Genomic DNA, 20,813 nt, shown 5'->3' with positions numbered 1-20,813 from the left:
CAGGGAAGAAGCAACTGGTCTTATTTTTCACTCTGGTCTTTATTCCTGGTCTGGGATTTAGTTATTTCACTACTGAAGGTTCATCCAGTCAGGATACCCTGTTCTCTTATAATGGGTTTCTCTGATTTTTATTTCTGAACTTTTGGATTAAAACCTCGTCAAATTTGAAACAGAGCCAAAAACCACACACAGGTGTTAGGAAGAGTGATGGGCATAGTTCTTTAAGGGATTCATTATGGCTTGAGTATCAAGGTGAAGCTTCTTTTTCTTTGGTAGTGGTGAACACACACAGATTCCTATAATCCCTTTTCCACGTTCCAGAAAACAAGTAGAATATCACCACTTCTAGCACTTTGTTCAAAACCTGCAACAAGAGGAATAAAAATGGAATGATCCAGCTTTATGATTTGCACTACAGAATGGAAGTATGTACTCCTTAGGTAATGGGAGACAACTTGGAATCCCCTGATGGCAGCCTGGCAGGTGCGACATTACTGAGTAACTCCAAATATGAGCCCCATAAAACTAGAACTCATTCAGATGTACGTATTTTTTGCTTCGAACCAAATGTTTTCAGATGAATTAGGAATCAGACCCCCTTGACACATTTTTTTCCTTCTGATGCATGGGAAATAGAATCCACTTTTCTTAGAAGTTGTTAACAAACTTAAGTGGTTTAAAAGAATGCCTATTGCTCTCTAACTATGGGAATGAAGAGAGGAGACCACCTTCCACCCCATACTTCAAACATATCTACACCTGGTGAGATTTATTATGCAACAAAATCTCCTATGACAAGGTTATTCTAGAATAAATTCTCTCCTTGTAGAACTGTTACCTAATAAAAAGTCTTCATCACATGTATTCCACACCCCACTGGCTCTGCTGCAGGTGGAGGGTTTAATTCCTGTCATTCATTGCCAGTGTGCATGATGGAATCTCCAAGAACAGCTTGCTTCAGCCTTAACCATCACACCATTGTTTTGCTCAAGTCAGTATGTGGTATTAAGATGCACAGCAAGGTTCAAAATTAGACAAAGTTGGAGTGCCATCTGGGATCATCCTCAAACTCTTTTCACTAACTTTTGAGAGGCAATCTTGAACCACAAACCTTCTGCTCTTCGAGAAGATGCACTCAGACTGTCTGCACCGACACAGTGGGGTGGGTGATCATAGAAACTTAAGGCAGGCACAAATCTTAGATCTTTTTTTAAGCATCTCTCCCTCAGATCACATCTACACTCTGCTAACTGGTCCCTGTTCCTGTAACCTAGGACCGCTCAGACCTGTGCCATGCCAAAGCCATGATGATCCACTGAAACACATCTGATGAAGTCATTTCTCTAATTCACCCTTTGAAGACTTCCTCAAAGTCTTTTCAGGATAAAAAGTTAATCTCCATAACACGTAAATCTTTCTTTCCAAATCTGTGCTGTGCTTTTATGCCTGCTTATCTGCCTCTCATATACATAAGTTTCACAGGGTCAGGGATCATACCTTATGTGTTGCTACTTTCTGGGTCCTCAACATATTGGCAAGTCACACAATATCATTTGATAAATGAAAGAATGAACAAATCTAGCCTCACTGCCCCTTCTACAGACTAGCCTAAAAGTTACAGGGCTTTCCAGAGAGCTCATAACAGGTAAAAAGCTTGGACTGCCTATCTGCCTTTCACAATACCATTCTGCCCTCAGATAGAGGCATTCCTATTTCTCAGCACCAGGTCAATCACTCTGAAAAGGTCAACAAAAGCTACACTGCATTTAAAGGGGAACCAGAAATCAAAGATGTGTGTGCCACAAATGTGAAGTCCTTCTGTCCCTGCTTATCATTTCTGCCATTCTTATGATAAGTCTATTAGCCAGATTTGTTCAGCTCTCTTCCTATTACACATAATTAGAACAGGATTCTGTTCCCGGGTGGCTCAGACGGTAAAGCGTCTGCCCAGGTTCAATCCCTGGGTCTGGGAGATCACCTGGAGAAGGAAATGGCAACCCACTCCAGTATTCTTGCCTGGAAAATATCCTGGACGGTAGAACTTGGTAGGCTACAGTCCATGGGGTTGCAAAGAGTTGGACACGACTGAGCGACTTTCACTTTCACTTTCTGTCCACCTAACGTTCAACAAACATTTGTTGAATTTTGATATGTATGATGTACAGTTTCATATTCTGGAGATACTACAATGGATAAGCTTCGTTCCTAGCCTCAAGAAGGTGCAGTCTAGTAGAGGAAATAAGCATGCAAACAAATGATTGCAATATTTTGCTATTAGAGATGTGCACAGGATACAGAGAATATTTTAGCACTTACCAAGGTACAGTTATTGTAATACATATTTCCTCCACTGTGATTTTCCTGTGGGTAAGGACTGCTGCTGCTGCTGCTAAGTCGCTTCAGTCGTGTCCAACTCTGTGCGACCCCATAGATGGCAGCCCAGTCCTCCCTTTTTTTCCCCTCTCTGTTTCTAACACATAGTGGGCACTCACCCAATATTTGATTGTCTGACTGATATGCCATTGGCATAAGAGAATGAGGGGTTTACTCTGCATAGAGGTTGTCTCTGGGAAAACTTTAGCAAGGAGATGCTTGCACTGGGTTTTAATGGATGATTCATTCCCTACCTGGTGGAAAAAAGGAGAAAGGGCATTCCTTAATGGAGGAAGAGCAGGTGAGTGTGAAACAGCAAGCTGTGTTCCCAGGATGTGTGGAGCCTGGGCTACGAGTTGCTGTGAGAGGTGAGGTTGGAGAATTAGGCCACAAAGACCTGTCAGACCTTGTGAGCCATCCTATGGAGTCGGAACGTGATCCTCCAGGAAATGGGAAGTCATTGGAGATGTGTGAGGAACAAGAGCAGATCTGTAAATGAGAAACTCAGTAATGCAGTTCAGTCAGTAGAGAGGTCCCTTATGTGCAATTAATTTCCAGAATATGCTTTCTTATTTAAGAATGATTTAACTCTGCATTTCAGTCAGCCAGGGTATCTTCAGACAGAGTTTCTCAGGAACACTAAAGACATCTTGTTAGCTATTAAAAGAGAATATAATCAAAAAGATTCCTTTTCATTCTGAGCTACAACAACCATCAAGGTTCATTTTCCCTACTATGGGTAAAATGGTTTTTCTTATTTGCCTGAAGTCATTCTATCTCAGAGTAAGAAACTCATTTCAGAATCTAGCAGGAGTCAGTGGTTACCTGAAGAAACTCAGTGAACTGACTCTCCCACTGATGTTTCCTTCCCCACTGAGGAGAAGGTCATTCAGCTGAATGAGTGGTCTACTTATGACATTTTCTGCAAATAATTAACCACCACACTCCTTTTGGCTTGGTTTACTTTTTAAAGGCAAAATCTACTCTGATTTGCAAGTTGTTCCAATTACATCAGCGCCATGCCTTTTATGCAGCCTTTAGAGTACCCGTTGCTAAGTCAGTGGTTGGTGGGAGCTCTTTTCAACTATCTAGAGGCATATGCTCATATTCATTTCAGAATAATAAGATGTTTAAATATTTATTTTTTTCCAATAACTGGATAGGCCTAGGTTCTTCATTTAAATAAATTCTGTTCAAATAGCATTGAGTCACTGCTTAGAATACATTGGCACTGAATTTCTTTTATAGTAATGATATTCACATCAGAGACCCATACTTTAGCCCTAGCTCTGCCACTCTGGGAAAACTGCATGACCACTCATGAATCCCTTTTGATAACTGTGAAGATTTTGTTCTAGTTCTAAAATTTTGAGTATGTTGAAGAGATCTGATTAGTACAAGAATGTGCAAATGAAATAGTTACAGAACTACAAATTGTGGCCTGAAAAATTGATATTTAAAATATGTAGTTATTCTTTTTCAGTGACTCCAAGCGGTCATAAATGGGCTTATTTTAGAAGAAATATAAAATATTTTATAGATACACTTATGCATTCAACAAATATTTATTGATGACCCATTATATGCCAGGCTGATGATTTAATGACAAAAAAAGAAAAAAATTCCCCATCTCCAAGAGTTGATTGTCAAACAGGAAAAGCAGACAATTTTAGACAAAAATGACAATAAATTTGTATTGTATTATCGTGGGAACCTGGTGATGAAGACAAAGCATATAGCTCAGATCCATCATGGGCTACAAGTCTGGGAAGGCTTCCCTGCTGATATTCTGTCTAAACTAAGACTATACATGCCTGTGGCTATTATTTGGGAAACTGTATTGAATAGAGCATGCAATGAAAATATTTATTTGTCCCAGGCCCACACTATGAGTTTAAGACTAAAACAGCTTGAGAAGAAGAATCTGAGTACATTTCACAAAAGCCTCCACTCCCAAGTTTTTATTGACCATTTGATCATAAATTTACTGACTCACAAGGGAATTCTCTTGAATCACAAGGTGTGGGTAATAATATTATTATTTAAGAAATCATCATTCCATGTCTTTCAATATGTAAGGCCCTTCACAGCTGTTCAAAGGCTACTTAATAGATGTATAAAAGCTTTTCAGAATAATTTATTGATTAATGATGGGTTTTAACCTTTCAGTCTTTTCTCATCTCTAATCTCTCTTTATCCCAGCATCTGGAGGACAGGAATTATACTGAGCTGTGGTTTGACCTTAGAGGTTATGAAAAGTCTCCTCTATAACAGACGCTGTGTTTCAGGACAGATCCGATCGCAAATATTCTGTCTTGTGGCCAACATGATTATGTTCGAATTCATCATACCATGAGTTACGAGATTTGGTTTGTAAATATAGTCACCATATGTTACAGAGACAGGTGAGCAAGGTAACAGGGTTAGCTCCCTTCAAGCGTTCAGGGGATCCTATGCCATTCCAAAGGAGAATCATAAAGAGATTGAATATTTTGAATTTAAAATCAATCCATTTTGAAGTTGATTTAATATTCAAGTTGTTAACTAATTATTCACTGCCTGTCATCTATGTTATATATATAGAAACACACACATATATTTAAAAGGGTTAATGAATAATGGAATTATAGTTTGAAAGTTTTATAACTTCTAAGGTAATAATAGTATTTAACCTATTTTATAGATGGAAAAGATCACAGAAATCGCCTCCTTTTTAGTGTCACTGCCTTGATTTACTGTTTCTTGGTTTCGTATTATTATTCAGCACTTGCTTCTTTATTAACCTTTCTTGCTTCTTTGTCTTTTCTTTCCAGTTAGATCAAAAAGGTTCTTTGAGGGTAGGGACTGCGTTCTTCCAGAATTCCCTGTAATTTTGCAACTATTAGGCCTTCAGTGAATATTTACTAAGGGCTGTGAGTAGTTCAAAACCCAGAAACAAATCAGCTACAGAACTACACATTGTGATGATTAAAAACGTATCAGATGATGATTCTCAAACTTTAACGTGCACGGTAATAAGGGAAGCCTATTAAATTGGTAGATTCCCAAATCTTATTCCCAAAGAGTCTTATGTTTTAAATTATTTCTTCTTCCTTTCCATTATCATTATTAGGTGGAGTAATAGTAAACCAAATTTAGGAAAGACGGGACATACATGGGCCTGGGACTGCCCTAATGTTTCTTGTAGAGAAAGGACTTGACGTAAGGTACCCTCAATACACCCTGCTTTCTTCTTTCCTTCTGTAAATACTTATTGTGTGCTGACCAGTGGCCAAGCATTAGGCTTGAAGTTAAACTCTTCAGCAAGAGGTATAAATATTTGCTGTCACAGCACTTAGATTGTACTTGGGGGGAGGGCAGACAAGACACAAATAAACTTTCAGATTATTTCAGATATTGTTAAGTATTATGAGGGAAATAAAACAGGCTGGTAAAATAGAGAATGACTGTTGAGAAGGGGGCTATTTAAAGAGTGTGATACCCAAGAAGATGATATGTGATCTGAGGACTAAATGATCAGAAGGAATCAACCATGCAAGAGATCTTGGGCGAGAGCTTTCTAGGGAGATGAAACAGCCAGTGCAAAGGTCCTGAGGCACAATGTGTGTGCAAAGATCAGAAAGAGGCCAGAATACCTGACACTTGAAAGAGAGCCAGGTCAGACTCCTCCATTAGGTACAATCTGGGCTTTGGCGTAACAGTATCTTGGGATTACTCCTATGGGAAGTTGGAGAAATACTCATGGATTTCAGAATTAAGAAAGGTTAACTATTTTATTAACCTTATAAGAATACTTTTCTAGTTTAAAACAACTACATTATTGGAAATTTTTGCCAATAAAAAGCTGTTCATTTCATGATTTCTTTTAGTTGATGCTTTGTGATAACAGAGTTTTGTCATCATTGGCACTTTACATTTTATAGTACTTGAACACTGCAAATGAGTCACTTTAAATTTCTTTGAGAACCAAATTATCCTTCACTGGATACCTCAAATATTATAAAAAAGTCTAATGAATGATATAAACTTATATCTAAGAATGTATATACCTCTCTAAAAAAAGAATTTTTATGCCATAATTTCAGAGTAAGTTATATGGCATATACCTTTTTAGTGAAAGAGGAAGAAGAGTGAAAAAGTTGACTTAAAACTCAACATTCAGAAAACTAAGCTCATGGCAACTGGTCCCATCACTTCATGGCAAATAGGTGAGGAAACAATGGAAACAGTGACAGACTTTATTTTTCTGGGCTCCAAAATCACTGCAGATGGTGACTGCAGCCATAAAATTAAAAGATGCTTGCTCCTTGAAAAAAAAGCTATGACCAACCTACACAGTATATTAAAAAGCAGAGACATTACTTTGCCAACAAAGGTCCATCTGGTCAAGGCTATGGTTTTTCCAGTAGTCATGTATGATTGTGAGAGTTGGACTATAAAGAAAGCTGAGCACCGAAGAACTGATGCTTTTGAACTGTGGTGTTGGAGAAGACTCTTGACAGTCTCTTGGACTACAAGGAGATCCAAACAGTCCATCCTAGAGGAAATCAGTCCTGAATATTCATTGGAAGGACTGATGCTGAAGCTGAAACTCCAATACTTTGGCCACCTGATGCGAAGAAGTGACTCATTGGAAAAGACCCTGATGATGGGCAAGATTGAAGGCAGGAGAAGAAGGGGATGCCAGAGGATGAGACGGTTGGATGGCATCACCAATTCGATGGACATCAGTTTGAGTAAGCTCCAGGAGTTGGTGATGGACAGGGAAGCCTGTTGTGCTACGGTCCTTGGGGGTCACAAAGAGTCAGAACTGAACCTTTTTTTCAAGTTTTGAATTCTTTTTTCAACTCTTGCATTAATTTATCTTAGCATTCCAACTGGACATCTACTAATTAATAGTGATATTACTATTGCCTCTAAGCAGTTTGGTTTTGTCTATATAACTGAGTGCTTAAGGAAAGAAAGAACCAAGGCAAGCATGCCACTGTACATGTAAAATCCATTCTTGCTAAAGCGAGGAGAGAGCAGCTCAGCTTTAGACCCTATGATCATTTCTCTTTACAAGCCATTTAAGCAAAGGGCAGCCCAGGTGACAAGTTGGCCTTCTGTGATAAGAGCTCCTGTCCACTGGAAGGGCCTCCCTTGTTGCTGCACTGGAAATGGAAATTGGCTCACAGTTTCATTTCACAGGGTCCAGCAGGTGGCCAATGACTTTACCTACCTGGAGCCAACCCAGTCTGGACATAGAATGTGCTACATGCCCCCTCCCACTCTGCTGGGAGAATTGGTGCTTTCCTCTGGGGGTGGTTCGATTTAGCGTGTGTGTGTGTGTGTGTGTGTCTGTGTGCAAGCACACGCATGTGTATTTTAGTTTGATTATACATTATGCTGCAGTTCAAAGGCTGAAGTTTCCCCAAACCATGAAACTTGGCTTCTCTGCTTAGATCTGGCAGATCTGATTAGAAATCAATGGCTTCCAAAAACAGGGACCAGGAAATGCCAGGATGCAGATACAGTAGCTGCAGTAACAGACATGTAACAAGATGGAAATGAGTTAGTGGGAGATTTGTAGGGAAAAGTTTAGGGGAAGGGTTGGGAATGAAGAGAAAAAAAATCTAAGACAAAGTGAAATGGCTTCATTGTCACAAGATATTGCAAAAATCCCTCACTTACTTAGTTACACTGGAATTACAATTTCCGCTCACATCTTTGTGAAAGAGGAAGTATGGAATATGACCATGCAAAGTGATATTTTAAGCTTCTACACATATTGCTCATCACTGGCTTGACTTGCGGCATGTCTTTCAACAAAAGCACATAGTGATTTAATCTCAACAGTAATTCAGTCTGCAGCGTATAAGACAAGACTATCATTGCAGACAGGCAGTAATTTGTGAAATTCAGGTGTTGGGGATTAGGACCGCCTGTTGAATTTAATCTTGGAGTTATAATGTTAATACCATCATGTAACTGAACAAAAACACTACATATTTATCAGACTTTGGGACCTCCAGCTATGGAGATGTGAACGTTTTCCTAAGTGGTATCTGAAACCCTCTCCAGATTCAGTAAATCAATGGGAAATAGAAAGTCTGTTGCAATTCCGATTCAATATGTAGCAGCATATGGCTTGGTGGTCATCACAGTCAGGACATCCCATAATTTTTCTAAAGCCTGATGTGAGAGTGAGGGGCAAAAGCCATCAGAGCATCATCTGGCAACACAATAAGAATAGAAAAGCTTTCATTTCTTACCTTCCTCGGTATTAACTGGAAAGAAAATTCCCAACAATAGTCTAACAAATGATTTCTACCTCTGCTTAAGCAAGACTATATATAGGAAAATCCCAAGTAAACCTTAACGGCAACTGGGAGAGAACATAAACATGTTACATGTGTACCTTCAGATAGCCATTGGAGATGAAACTCTGCCCAACTTCCAGTCAGTAAACAGTAGCCGTAAAGTGACTACTGGCTTCACTGGTGGTTCAGTTGTAAAGAATCTGCCTGCCCAGTGCAGAAGACACAGGTTCGACCCTTGGGTCGAGAAGATCCCCTGAAGAAAGAAATGGCAACCCACTCCAGTATTATTGCCTGGGAAATCCCATAGACAGAGGAGCCCGGCAGCCACAGTCCAAGGGGTCACAAAGAGTCAGACCTGACTTAGTGACTAAACAACAACAAAGTGACTACATTCTGAGCAGCTTACATTTCATTTGGTGGGACAATTGCAATAATGCCTAAAGAGAAGGCACTGGTTTTAAGATCTGCATTTGTTCCTCTGCTTGAGGCAGAGTAAACTTTTTTGAACCCTTTGGGTATGGAATTTTGTGAGAAGTTGGTTTTCTAGAAAAGAATTTCATTAATATTATCTACAAAGACCTTCCTGGTCACATTTATAATTCTCTGCTAAGAATTCCAAGGTCTTACACACATATCCATCCTTCACAAAACACTTTACAGTTTACAAACCCTTTACTACAGATAATCTCAATTTCTCATATACAGTGTCCATATTCCTTCCCTAAAAGGGCTGTTCTTCATTTTAATGAAATACAATGCTGATTCACTGGAAATGAAAAGCAGTATATTAGTGTGAATAAACACTGCTTTGAAAAAGAACATGAGGGCATCATATTTTGCCTTAGGCTATCAATATTCTTAGCTAGTGCTGGTCCAGCAGGAGAGCACAGGAAGGGAAGTACTAGCAACATCTTCCTAAAGGTAGGTCACAGCTTTCAGCAAATTTACCTTTTGACATCCCTGTTAACCAAAGCTTCACAAATGCTTGCCATTTCCATTAAACCACAGCCATGAGAATCCATCACGTTCAGTAGATTCATCATAAACACATAAACACCACATCCATCCACAGTCAGAAGTCAGTGCCCAAACTTTTCTAGGACTCAGCCCTTATGGGTTGCTTGCAGATACAAAGTATGTAATCAGTCAACAAATTAAAGATAAACAGAACCCTTAACTGTGAAACTGACAGCCGTTTCTACTTTTGATTTTAAGATCTATCACCAGACCCCTCCCCAGCAAATCACTTCCTAACAAAATCTCTCCCTCTTTTCTGCTTCCTGCATCCTTCCAGTGGCAAGTTCCACCTTTTCAAACAAACTTTCCTTAATCCTACCAGAGCAGAGATCTTTCTCATCTCTGTATTCCAACAACAATAACTGTTTATATCCAGTATTTCCCATACATTTGTATTTACCATCTATCTCTGTCATCTATCTATCCATTCATATTTCATGGTATGTTGTTTTTTCCCCATAGGCATTCAAAGATTTCTAAAGGTTGGGTCTTGACTTAAATTCCTTTGTACCCTCCAAACTCCTTAGCATTTTTTTATACATTGCACAAGTGAGTAGAAGTATTTTGATTGCCACTTTAAAAAGTCTGACTTTTTCATGCATGACAAAAGCCAGCTTTTCACACAAAAGGAGCGCCTCCTAAATATTACTTTGGTTCACAACCATAAAACGTAGTAATACATAAAGCAGAACAGTTGGGTGGTTTCAAGAGGTAGCTTTATAGAGCATATATGGAATGGAATGGTGTTTTAATAAAAATATATTAACAGCTTCAAATAATGGGAAATACATTTAAACTGTATGAAAATATCTTTTTAGAATCAGGAAACTTGATTACAATTCTCCCAGAGGCTTCACACTCTGAAACCAGAGATTTATTATTCCAGGGAAAGAAAGCTCAATTTCTTAAAAATTCATCTTATTAATTATTAGCCAAGCCATGCAGCGGCTTCCCGGAAGGCAGAGGAAAATAGGCCCTCAATGATGAGTTTCAAGCCAATGGAAGCTGAGTTTGTGCCTCAAGCCTTCTGCGCCTGCCTGGGCACTGCTCTCCAGGGCTGTGGTAATTCAGCCCTGAGCATCCGAAGCAGAGATCAGATAGGAATCTGCGAGCCTGAGCAGCAGCCGGCAGAGGACTAGCTGCTATTTAGCTTCCGGCACCCTGTCCGAGGTAACCGCTCGGACTGGTACCCGCTCGGTTCCCTGGTCTCCTCCCATTAGGGCGCGACTCGGCCGCCAAACCCGAGGCTTCAGGAATCCAGCACCTAGCAGTAGCTGTCGTTCTGGGGATGAGCGGTTCTAGTTCCAGGGACGGTTCCTGTTAGGAAATTAGGCTTTGGGGTGCACCCATCTCATCCCTGTTCCCTAAAAAACTTTGCTACCTTCTCCAAATAGAAATTCACACCAAGTAGTAACTATCCCATCCCACCCCGCAGGGTCCACTCCCCCTTTCAGCCTCCGAAAGGGACCTACTCACGGCGCCTCCCAGCCCAGGGGAAGGGGGCAAGCTCAGGTGTGCGGGATCCCCAGGCTGGGTGGCGGGCAGGCTGGCGAGCGAGCTGTCACCTTGTGGTCCACTACGCCGAGGTATCCGTCCAGTGGCCGCGGTCCCGCGGGGGTCTCCGGGCGCGGCGGGGGGCTGCTCGCCGCCGACCGCCGCGAGCTGAGGGTCGCCGCTGCCTCCTGCTGCTGCTGCTGCTGCGGGGGCCGCTCCTTCTGGCCTCCGAGGCTGCTGTACACGAGCAACAAGCTGGTGCACATGGTGGTGAGCGCTAAACACACTGCCAGACCATGGCGCTGCGGGCGGGCGGGAGAGAGCACCGGAGAGTCTCTGAGCGCCGACCCGGAGGAGCGCGCCCGGCGGGGACACCGGCGCGACGGTCAGACAAGACGGGCGGGGGAGGTCGGGGACGCGGGCTGCGTGGCGAGGTTTGTACCCCGGCCGGACACAGCCCGGGCAGAGAAGGCACAGTCCCCGGGGGTACCGCAGGGGATGCTCCCTGCGCGTCGCTGCTCTCGGCCGCCACCGCCTCCCACATCTCCTGGCAGAAGACAGGTGGTGCGCGGCGCTCGGCTACGCGAGGGACAGCGCTCCGGCGGCGGGGGCAGGGGTGGGCTTGCACTTTGGGAGGGGGCCCTCTGTCCCCAGCTCGGCTGCTGGAATGTCTAGCCTCTCCTTTCTGGACCCGTGGGGCTCTACCTCGGCCATCCTTGCAAGTTTGAAATACGACGAGGAAATCAAGAAAGTCGGCAAATGTCCCCCGCTTCCCGCCCCTCTTAGTTTTTGCCAAGCTGTTGCTTTAGGGCAATCCCCATTCCCAAGCAAGACGCCCACCACTCCTAGGTTTCTCTAGCTCTCCGCTGACAGCTCGGAACTCCGGCCTGAGATCCCGGAGCCCAGCAACCCATGTTCCCGTTCCGGCTCTGGGATTCCGAGCCTAGCAGAACCGAGGAATCGGGAGTAGACAGGGAGCAGGTGAAAAGTTCTCCCTTCGTAACGGGGGATCTGGCAGCTCAGGGTTAGGCGCCCTGGAGCTCTCCCGTGCGCCCTGGGGACGCTGCGCCCCGGGATCCCGCCGATGCCCAGAGGAGTTACAGCAAATGACTCACCACCAGGGTCTTCATTTTGGGCACTTCTTTTGTGCGGAATCCTTAGGCACACGCGTCCGGGGCCACTTTTTCTTGGAGGGTTTCCATCGTGGGTGATGGGGCGAAGGCGGCTTTGATTTTCGCCGGGCGGCCAGCCTCGGCTGAGTGAGCAGGGGAGCCGCGGGACCCAGGAAGCGCCGCTGTTGCAGAGATTAGAGACAGAATTAAAACTGAACCGGACCCTCGTAGTCTCTCAGCGATCTACACAACTGCCGCCTGCCGCCGCCTGCTGGGTCCTAGAGACCTCTGCATTCCCCCCTTCCAGCCCCCAAATAGTAATCTCAGCGGAGTAGAATTTCTTGGGCGAGAGAGTTAACCGTGCCAGTATACCCACCTCTTAGTCCAAGGGCTTATTTATCTTTTATGAAGTCATCAAGTAAAAAGGAAGAGGGAATCCAGTTGGATTCTGAACATGATAGCCATTTGAAAATTTGCAAACTAATATTTCTGTTTTGTGATTTCGGTAAAAACAAATCAACAACCGAAATGTCAATGGCTCTATTTATAGAATTTGCATTTATGTTCTTAGCAGGGAGGAATCTGTCACGAAATTTTTTTTTTCAAGTAAACTAATTAATATTTCAGTTTTCCAATTGTAAGCTTTCTGATATTCTCTTCCCCTTAATTTTACTTTTTAAATTTAGTGATTCTCATGCAATCTTTATAGCCTTATTTTCATCCAAATTATTAAATTCATTACGTTTTAAACATTTTAATTTATTTTTTTTTATCAGAACCTTGAGGTTCCTAGTGTTCATCTAAACTATTTAAGTGTTAAGAACATTCAGCACATCATATCCACAGGATTAACTGGACCTGTAGATTCTTCTTAATTTAAATGAAAGATTTCTGGCTGCTAGAGATAAAATTGTTTATTGCTTATTTTGTAAGAATCTTAAGGCCTTTAGTGCTTTCCTTGTGTTGTTCTACTGCACTGACAGTATATAATTTCACATTTAGAACTCCAATTGAAATTAAAAAAAAAAAATTATTTGTTTTTTCTCAGGAAATGCATATCAATATCTTGTTTAAAGAATGATCTCCCCTTCTCCCACCCCACGTTGAATTACAAATGGCATTTGCTAAATGTCTAATTTAGTTAGAAACATATTTCTTGTGAAATGGCTCAGTGGGAATAGTTGTCTTAATGTATTACTCAATTCCTCACCTGTAGCAGTGTAATGTTAAAGATTACATTAAGATGAAAATGATCAGCAGACCAACTGAACCATAGGCACAATAAGAGCTTTCTCAAGGCCAAAGAAGGCATTACAATCCATTTTTTAATCTTCACTAATCCATTGCTGGACTGATGATACAACAGAAACTATTTTTAACTTATGAAGCATCCTTCTATACTCAGTATTAAGAAAGTTAAAATTAGTCAGTGCAACAATGACTGTCAATGCTATGTGTTTGGAGGGAAGCGAAAAACATATGGGATTTAGCCTTTCAAGGAAGAACAAAAATTTCCAAACAGTGTCCAACATTGCCAGCCTTGAAGCTATTTATTCAATTTGTGCTTTAGGCATGAATAGTACCAGTTGTTAGGGCAAAAAAAGCAGCAGCCAGAGGAGAATCTTATCGGGTCTTGGCAATTCTTTATTGGATGGTTGCTCTTGACACTCAAATTAGGGAAACAAAGGACCAACTTGATGAATTGGTGCAAGCAGATTATCTGTGTTTCTCCAGGGCTACTTTTGAGATGCTACTAGACATAGCTTCTGCATTTTTCAGAATGATTCCCCTTCCATCTAGTATGTTGCCCGGTGACCAATAAAACACTTCTAATATATTTTGCCATGCCAAACAGAGCCATCATATTTATGATTTAAGCTCATGGCAGCACGTTGGACATCTGTTACACAGTATGTCTGACCAAATTCATTAAGCTTGTGCTTTTTTTTCCCCCTCTCCTGGGATAGCAGTTAGCAAGTAGCTCGATCTACTTATGAGATGACCAGGATAAATCTGAAAGATGTAATTCTGAAGTTGATTTGAATAATTTCACGGTCTCTGGCTTTCAAATATTTGATTAGATTGACGCAAAGGTTTTAGGCACTGTGGTCCGAGAAACAAATGGACAAGGGGCCTTGGGGAAGGCAGATAAAACAAGTGACAAAAGTGAAAATCCTTGTGCTGTTCAGTGTAATGATCATCTCCTATCTGGTGGTTTTATATTAGGAAATTCAGAGAGGAATAAGACAGATCCTGTTGTCTAAGAGCTCACAGCCTAGGGTGTGTATGTGTGTGTATGTGACAAGTTTGCAAGCTGGTAATGAAAGATTGAATTAAATATATATTTGTCAAGTGCCCACCATATTAAGCATCTCCTCTGAGTATCTATTACATGCCAGGCATGGGGATACCTGGATAAATAGATGACATGCTGCCCTGAAGCAACTCATAGCCTACTATTCCCAAATAACTGTCATGAATCTTTATATTACAAAGAATTAGAAAACAATCAAAATGTTTGGCTTGTTTTTCAACTTCTGAGTGCTAGCTTATTATTACCCGAGGGGCTCACTATCTTAAGGGTATCCACCTCTGTTGATGTAACTTTTTGCACACTTTTAAGTTAGTACTTTGAAGAGCCAGAAACAGCAGAAAATAGGCAGCATTCACAGACACTTGATTGACTTGGAGACAAGTAGACAAGTCAATAAAGTTTTTTAGTTCATCTAACTTGTCTTGTTCAATACAAAGTGAGTCGAGGAATCACAATTTGCTTCTCAAAATCCAGCTGAGATGGATTTCTCACCATTTAAAATTTTGCCACAGTTCTGCCTCTGGTGCCATCACATCCAATCAGACAGATTCTTACATTGGAAAGAAAATGAAAGGAAAGACAAAGAAATCGCATGTTCCACTATGTAGGTTATGAGGCAAACTGAAGGTAAGGGTTTATGAAATAAAGCCTGTCATAGTTGAGAAGGTGGGATCTAGAGGTTGAAGGGAACGCCTGCCTGAACACAGGGCCACAGAGGCACCAGAAAGCTACCAGGGAGAAGGAAAGACAGATTGCTGGAAACTAGTGAGCCCTGCCCATGACTGCTAAATGACCTCTCAAATCAGAAACAAAGGTTTCAAACATTCCAAAGATGTATGAAAAGCAGAAAGCAACATAGTGTAAACTGCATTAAGGCGTAACTGATTTCTACTTCACGACCTTAAAGAAAAAAATGCTCTGATAAATGCTACAAGAGCATAAAGTCTCATAATGGCAGAAAGTCCTAGAATAAAGTGATACTTGTTCCTCAGTTTCCTTAACTCCTTTTACTTCACCTGCATGTGAGCTCAGTTGCTTGGTGTCTGACTCTGGACTGTAGCCTGCCAGGCTTCTGTCTGTGGGACTTTCCCAGCATCAGTGGGTTGCCATTTCCTCCTCCAGGGGATCTTCCCAACCCATAGCCTGTGCCTAATGGGCTGCGTGGTTGGGAACAAGTCCATGGAGTTTGGCTGTCAGGACCCAGATTCTGACTTTAAGTGCTGTGACCTTGGGTAAGTTATTTAGCTGTACCTTGATTTATCTGTAAAGTAGCAACTACAAAAGCACCTGCCTCAAAACATTGTTGTGAAAGTTAATTGAGATACTACAAATGAAGTGTCAAGAGGAACACTCAGACCATTGGTTTAGTCTCTAAGTCAAACATGATTCTTTGCAACCCTATGCACTGTAGCCCACCAGGCTCCTCTGTCCATGGGATTCTCCAGGCAAGAATAATGGAGAGAGTTGCCATTTTCTTCTCCAAGGGGTCTTCCCAATTCAGGGATCGAATGTAGGTCTTCTGCTTTTCGGGGAGTCTCCTGCATTACAGGTGGATTCATTACTAACTGAGCTACCAGGGAAGCCTAACAGATTGTAAGCTGTTACTAATAATACTTTGATGAATAAATTGATACTTTGATTACTAATACTATGATTAATAGACTGAATTTGAAGAGGAAAAAACAGGGTTTGACCTTTGTGACCAAGACCTGCACGACTTTGACCAAAGAACTTAAAAATATTAAGCAAACGGTAAACTGACCTGTTAAATGAATATAACTAAGCCCTGCCCCCAAATTGTTGGAGGGTTTATGATGATGTTGTATAACTGACTGCTTTGTAAACTATGAAGCTCTGCATGAGCTAAGATAATAGAAACTCTTTTCATTCATCCAAGAAATATCAGTTGAGCATCCACTATGTGCCAGGGACATAGTAATGTGACAGAGACAACTAGGCCCATGAACCTTATATTTGAGCTGGGGCAATGAACTAATATACTAGAATGTCAAGAACTAGGAACAAATAGCAGGGTAAAGCAGGCTAGAGGTTCGGATGGGATGTAGTACTGTTTTAGTTGGGATAGTGACGTTTGAGGAGAGATTTTAATAAAGTGAGTGAGGGAGCCACGAAGCTATCTGGAGGAGGAGCATTTCAGGCAAAGGAAACAGCCTATGAAAAGACCACGAAGTAAGAGCTTGGTTGGCACGCTGAAGAGCCAGCAAGGAGGTCGTATAGCTGGACTTGGAGGGAATGAGAGGAAGAGTTGTGGAGGGGAGCACAGAGCCATAGTCCAGGGCTAGATTGTCTAGCACCTCATAGACCGTGAAAGCACAGAGGAAAGGAAACCCACTGGCGGGTTTGGAGCAGAGGAAGGCCAGAAAGATCACCTGGCTGCTGTGCAGAAAAGAGCTTTTAGGGGAGCAAGAGGGAGGGAGACTGCTTAGGAAGCTCTTGCAGTGGTCTAGGTGGAAGAAGGTGGTGGTGCTTTCAGAAGTGACTGGTTTAGGGATTTGCTGGTACTGGGTATGAGACATGAGAAAAAGAAAGTGGGCAAGCAAATGCAAGACTTTAGACCTGGGAAGCTTGGGGAAAGATGTGCTAATTCCAAGATGATGAATGCTCTGGAAAAGTAGGTTTGGGGGGCTGAGAATGGAAATTTGTATGTAGATGTTCTCAATATGAAATGTCACAGGCAATTGGAATTCAGGCATAATGTTGGGATTAGAGACATGAACAGGGCATCACGGTTCATGAAAGGATGAAGTCACCTAGGAATAAGCCAGGACATAGATGAGAGGAGGTCACCAGTCTGAGCCCTGGGAGCTCCAAATTTCAGATGCCGAGAATAGAAGGCATTATTACAGCAATGATGATACTGGAGAAAACAATAAATGACTCTCTAAACTTGATTTGATTTAGGTGGCTGATTATTTTCATTTTGAATGGATTTTCCGTTCCAAGATAGTTAGTCATTTATGCCCTCAAAGCACTTTTCAAATTCTGTTATTGTACCAAACATATTCATTTATGTATTTATTGTTCATCCTTGCTTCTAGATCATAAATTTTCTAGAATGTGAACTGTGTCCTATTACTGTTTATACCCTATAAGCCCAGCACATTAAGCGAGGGTAAAAAATATTAAGCACTAACATTTATTCAGCTCCTTACTATGTGCCAGCACTAATCTGAGAGTTTTTTATATTTTCACTCCTTCATTCCTCACAACAACCCCACGAGGTAGGTACTATTATTTTCCCCATTTCACAAGTGAGTGGACTGAGACACTGAAAGTCATTTGTGCAAAGTCAGTCTGACTTTGGTGACTTTGGTGAGTGGTGAGCATTAGAGTTGGTTAGATAGTATCACTGACTCAATGGACATGAAATTGAGTAAAGTCTGGAAGATAGTGAAGGACAGGGAAGCCTGGTACTCTGCAGTCCACGGGGTAACAAAAAGTCGGACATGACTTAGCAACTGAACAACAACAGCATTAGGCCAAATAAATATTTGTTAAAACAAACAAATATTAGTTTGAGAATGAATGGTTAGAGGCTTTGTAAGAGTTCCCAGAACCAAGTTCCCCTACTAAACCCCAAACTAGTCTGATTTATAAGAATATAATTTACACCGAATATTTAGATAATATGACCCAGAACAGTTCCTTGTTTTGTGATATACTGTTTTGCTACTTTTGTTTTTTCAAGGTATATTTTACAGACAGTAAAATACATAAAACTAGGTGTACAATTTGATGAGTTCTGAAAAAATTACGCATTTGTTGCCACCACTGCTGTCAAGTTACAGTTCATTTCCATCATCCCAGAGAATCCCCTCAGGCTTCCTTGCAGTTAGACTAACCCTCACCCAGTAAGCAAAGAGGCAAACATGGTCCCGGTTTTCATCTAAATTAGCCTTGTACAACATAATATAGATGAAAAGATACCGCATATGCCCTTTAGTCTGACTTCTTTCATTTAACTTGCTATTTTGAGGTTTCTCCATGTTGTTGGGTATTTTAAGAGTTCAGTCCTTTTTATTGCTGAGTACTCATATTGTTTGAAAATGACACAATTGTTTTTATCTAACCCCCTGTTAATGAACATTTGGGTGGGCTCCAGTTTGAGCTTTTAGGAATAAAGTTACTAAGTGCATTCTTGCCTTTTGGTAGATGCATAGCTTCATTTTTCTTGCATAAATGCCTAGGAATGGAATGGTTGGATCGTGTGACAAGTGACTGGTTAACTTTAGAAGAAATTGTTAAACTGTTTTCCAAAGTGGTTGGACCATTTTTTTATTCCCACCAGCAACAAATGAGAGTTTCCATTGTTCCCCATCCTGTCAGCATATGCTGTTGGCAGTCTTTTAAAGGTCTCTTTGCTTTTGTACGGTTTTCCAGATAAAGCTAGAAATCCTTTCTCAGTATCCCAGGTCCTTCCTAACTATGGATCCACCATTCCCTTTGAATCTCATCTCCTGACTCTCTACCTAGGGATGCTTTGAATTAGCCATAAAAACTGTTCTTTGAATTTACAGTATTTGTGGGCCATCAGTTGGGTCTTTCAACAAGTCCCTTTCTGTCCTACTTCACATCTCAGCCTGTACAGCATCCACCAGTATCCCCTCCTTTATAAACCTGCAGGTGGACAGTGAGGCCCCTCCTTAATTCTACCCCAGCTCAGTTAAAAGCATAGGCTTGGCGTCATAGAGACCAGGTTTTGCCCAACCTTTGACACTAACTCTAATGTGACTGAGAACAAGCCACTGACTGCCCTTCTCAGTGTCCTCATTTGTAACAGGCAGATAGTAAAACCTTTCAAGCCCAGTAGCTGTGTAGACAAAACATGCTAACATATGGATAGAGTTCATCACCATACTGACTATACAGATGGATCAAATAAAAGATATGTTTTCTTAAGGAGTTGCCTATTTGGTAAAAAGAGAGAAGAATTCATCCTCAAATATTTACTCAACTTAAAATAATAGTTCATAGGTATTGTGTGCCTGCTGTCAGGCATTGTGCTAATTGTAGGCTTTTAAAATAGGATATGATGTCATCTCTGCTTTACCAACAAGGAAACTGAAACATTGAGATGTGAGGCCGTTTGCTCAAGGTCACATGGCTAGAAAGGGACAGAACTAAGACCTGCCCAGGTCTGTCTGTCTGCAGAGCCTTCCTTCACAAGCTCCACACTCCACACTCCACTGTTTTCTAAATTCTCTGACTCGAGGCCAAGTCCTCCACTAGATGCTGGAGGTGCAAAGAGGAGAAAGACACAGTCTTCTAAAGACAAATCCATGATCAGGTAATATTGCCCCAAAGGGCTTCCCTGGTGGTTCAGATGGTAAAGAATCTGCCTGCATTGTGGGAGACCCAGGTTCAATCATTGGGTTGGAAAGATGCCCTGGAGAAGGTAATGGTTACCCACTCCAGTATTCTTGCCTGAAGGATTCCATGGACAGAGGAGCCTGGTGGGCTATAGTTCATGGGGTTGCAAAGAGTTGGACACAACTGAGCAACTAACTCTTTTTTTTCAGGCTAAGTGTAAAAGTTGAGTTATACACGAAGGATAAAGAGGTCCCAGAAAAGGGACATATGGCTGTGTGAGAGTGCTTCAGATACGATTTCTGGCAAAAGAGGAATGTTTAGTGGGTTTTAAAGGATCACCAGAAATAGATCAAGAGAAGGCCTGTGTCCCTTGGCAGAAAAGACAACATAACAAAGCAAAGCCCATGGTAAGTGCTGAAAACAGAGAAACCGTGTGGGTAAGAAGTTACCAGGTTCTGTACCTTTGTGCAGGGTGTGCGGTGTGTAAGGATACACATCTAAGTGGTTGTTGCGGTCATAGATGCTGCAGATTTGTATATTTTCTTTTCATCAATTTCCTTGAAAATGACCAGAAAGCATCTTACTCTACACATATCAGAATAATATAACAATTTTCGATTAGATGGAAGTAAAGTGTTATAAGTATGAGAAGCTTTTTAGAAAAAAGTATTCATTTATTTGGCTGCCCTGGGTCTTTGTTGCAGCCTGAAGGACCTTTAGTTAGGGTTGTGCGAACTCTTAGTTGTGACATGTGGGATCTAGGGATCGAACTTCAGCCTCCTGCATTGGGAGCATGGAGATGTAGCCACGGGACCACCAGGGAAGTCCTCTGAAGCTTTAAACATTTGCACAGTAGTACCATTTGGACTG

At 41.6% G+C, this 20,813-nt stretch overlaps 1 protein-coding gene across 1 annotated transcript in view; it reads right to left on the bottom strand.

Annotated features, from left to right (window-relative positions):
• ST6GALNAC5 (ST6 N-acetylgalactosaminide alpha-2,6-sialyltransferase 5) overlaps positions 1–12,578 on the bottom strand; it is a 219,801-nt gene extending 207,223 nt beyond the window's left edge. Inside the window, exons 1-2 of the mRNA XM_018045577.1 lie at positions 12,302–12,578; positions 11,258–11,488 (exon numbers count right to left, since the gene is read on the bottom strand). Of these exons, the coding sequence (XP_017901066.1) occupies positions 11,258–11,488; positions 12,302–12,316 (246 nt within the window). The 5' untranslated portion in view covers positions 12,317–12,578. The remainder of the gene's footprint in view (positions 1–11,257; positions 11,489–12,301) is intronic.

The sequence above is a fragment of the Capra hircus genome, chromosome 3, assembly GCF_001704415.2.
Source record: "Capra hircus breed San Clemente chromosome 3, ASM170441v1, whole genome shotgun sequence".
Lineage (NCBI taxonomy): Eukaryota > Metazoa > Chordata > Mammalia > Artiodactyla > Bovidae > Capra > Capra hircus.
Note: the sequence above shows the minus strand (reverse complement) of the source record. Positions and strands in the feature narration are given on the sequence as shown.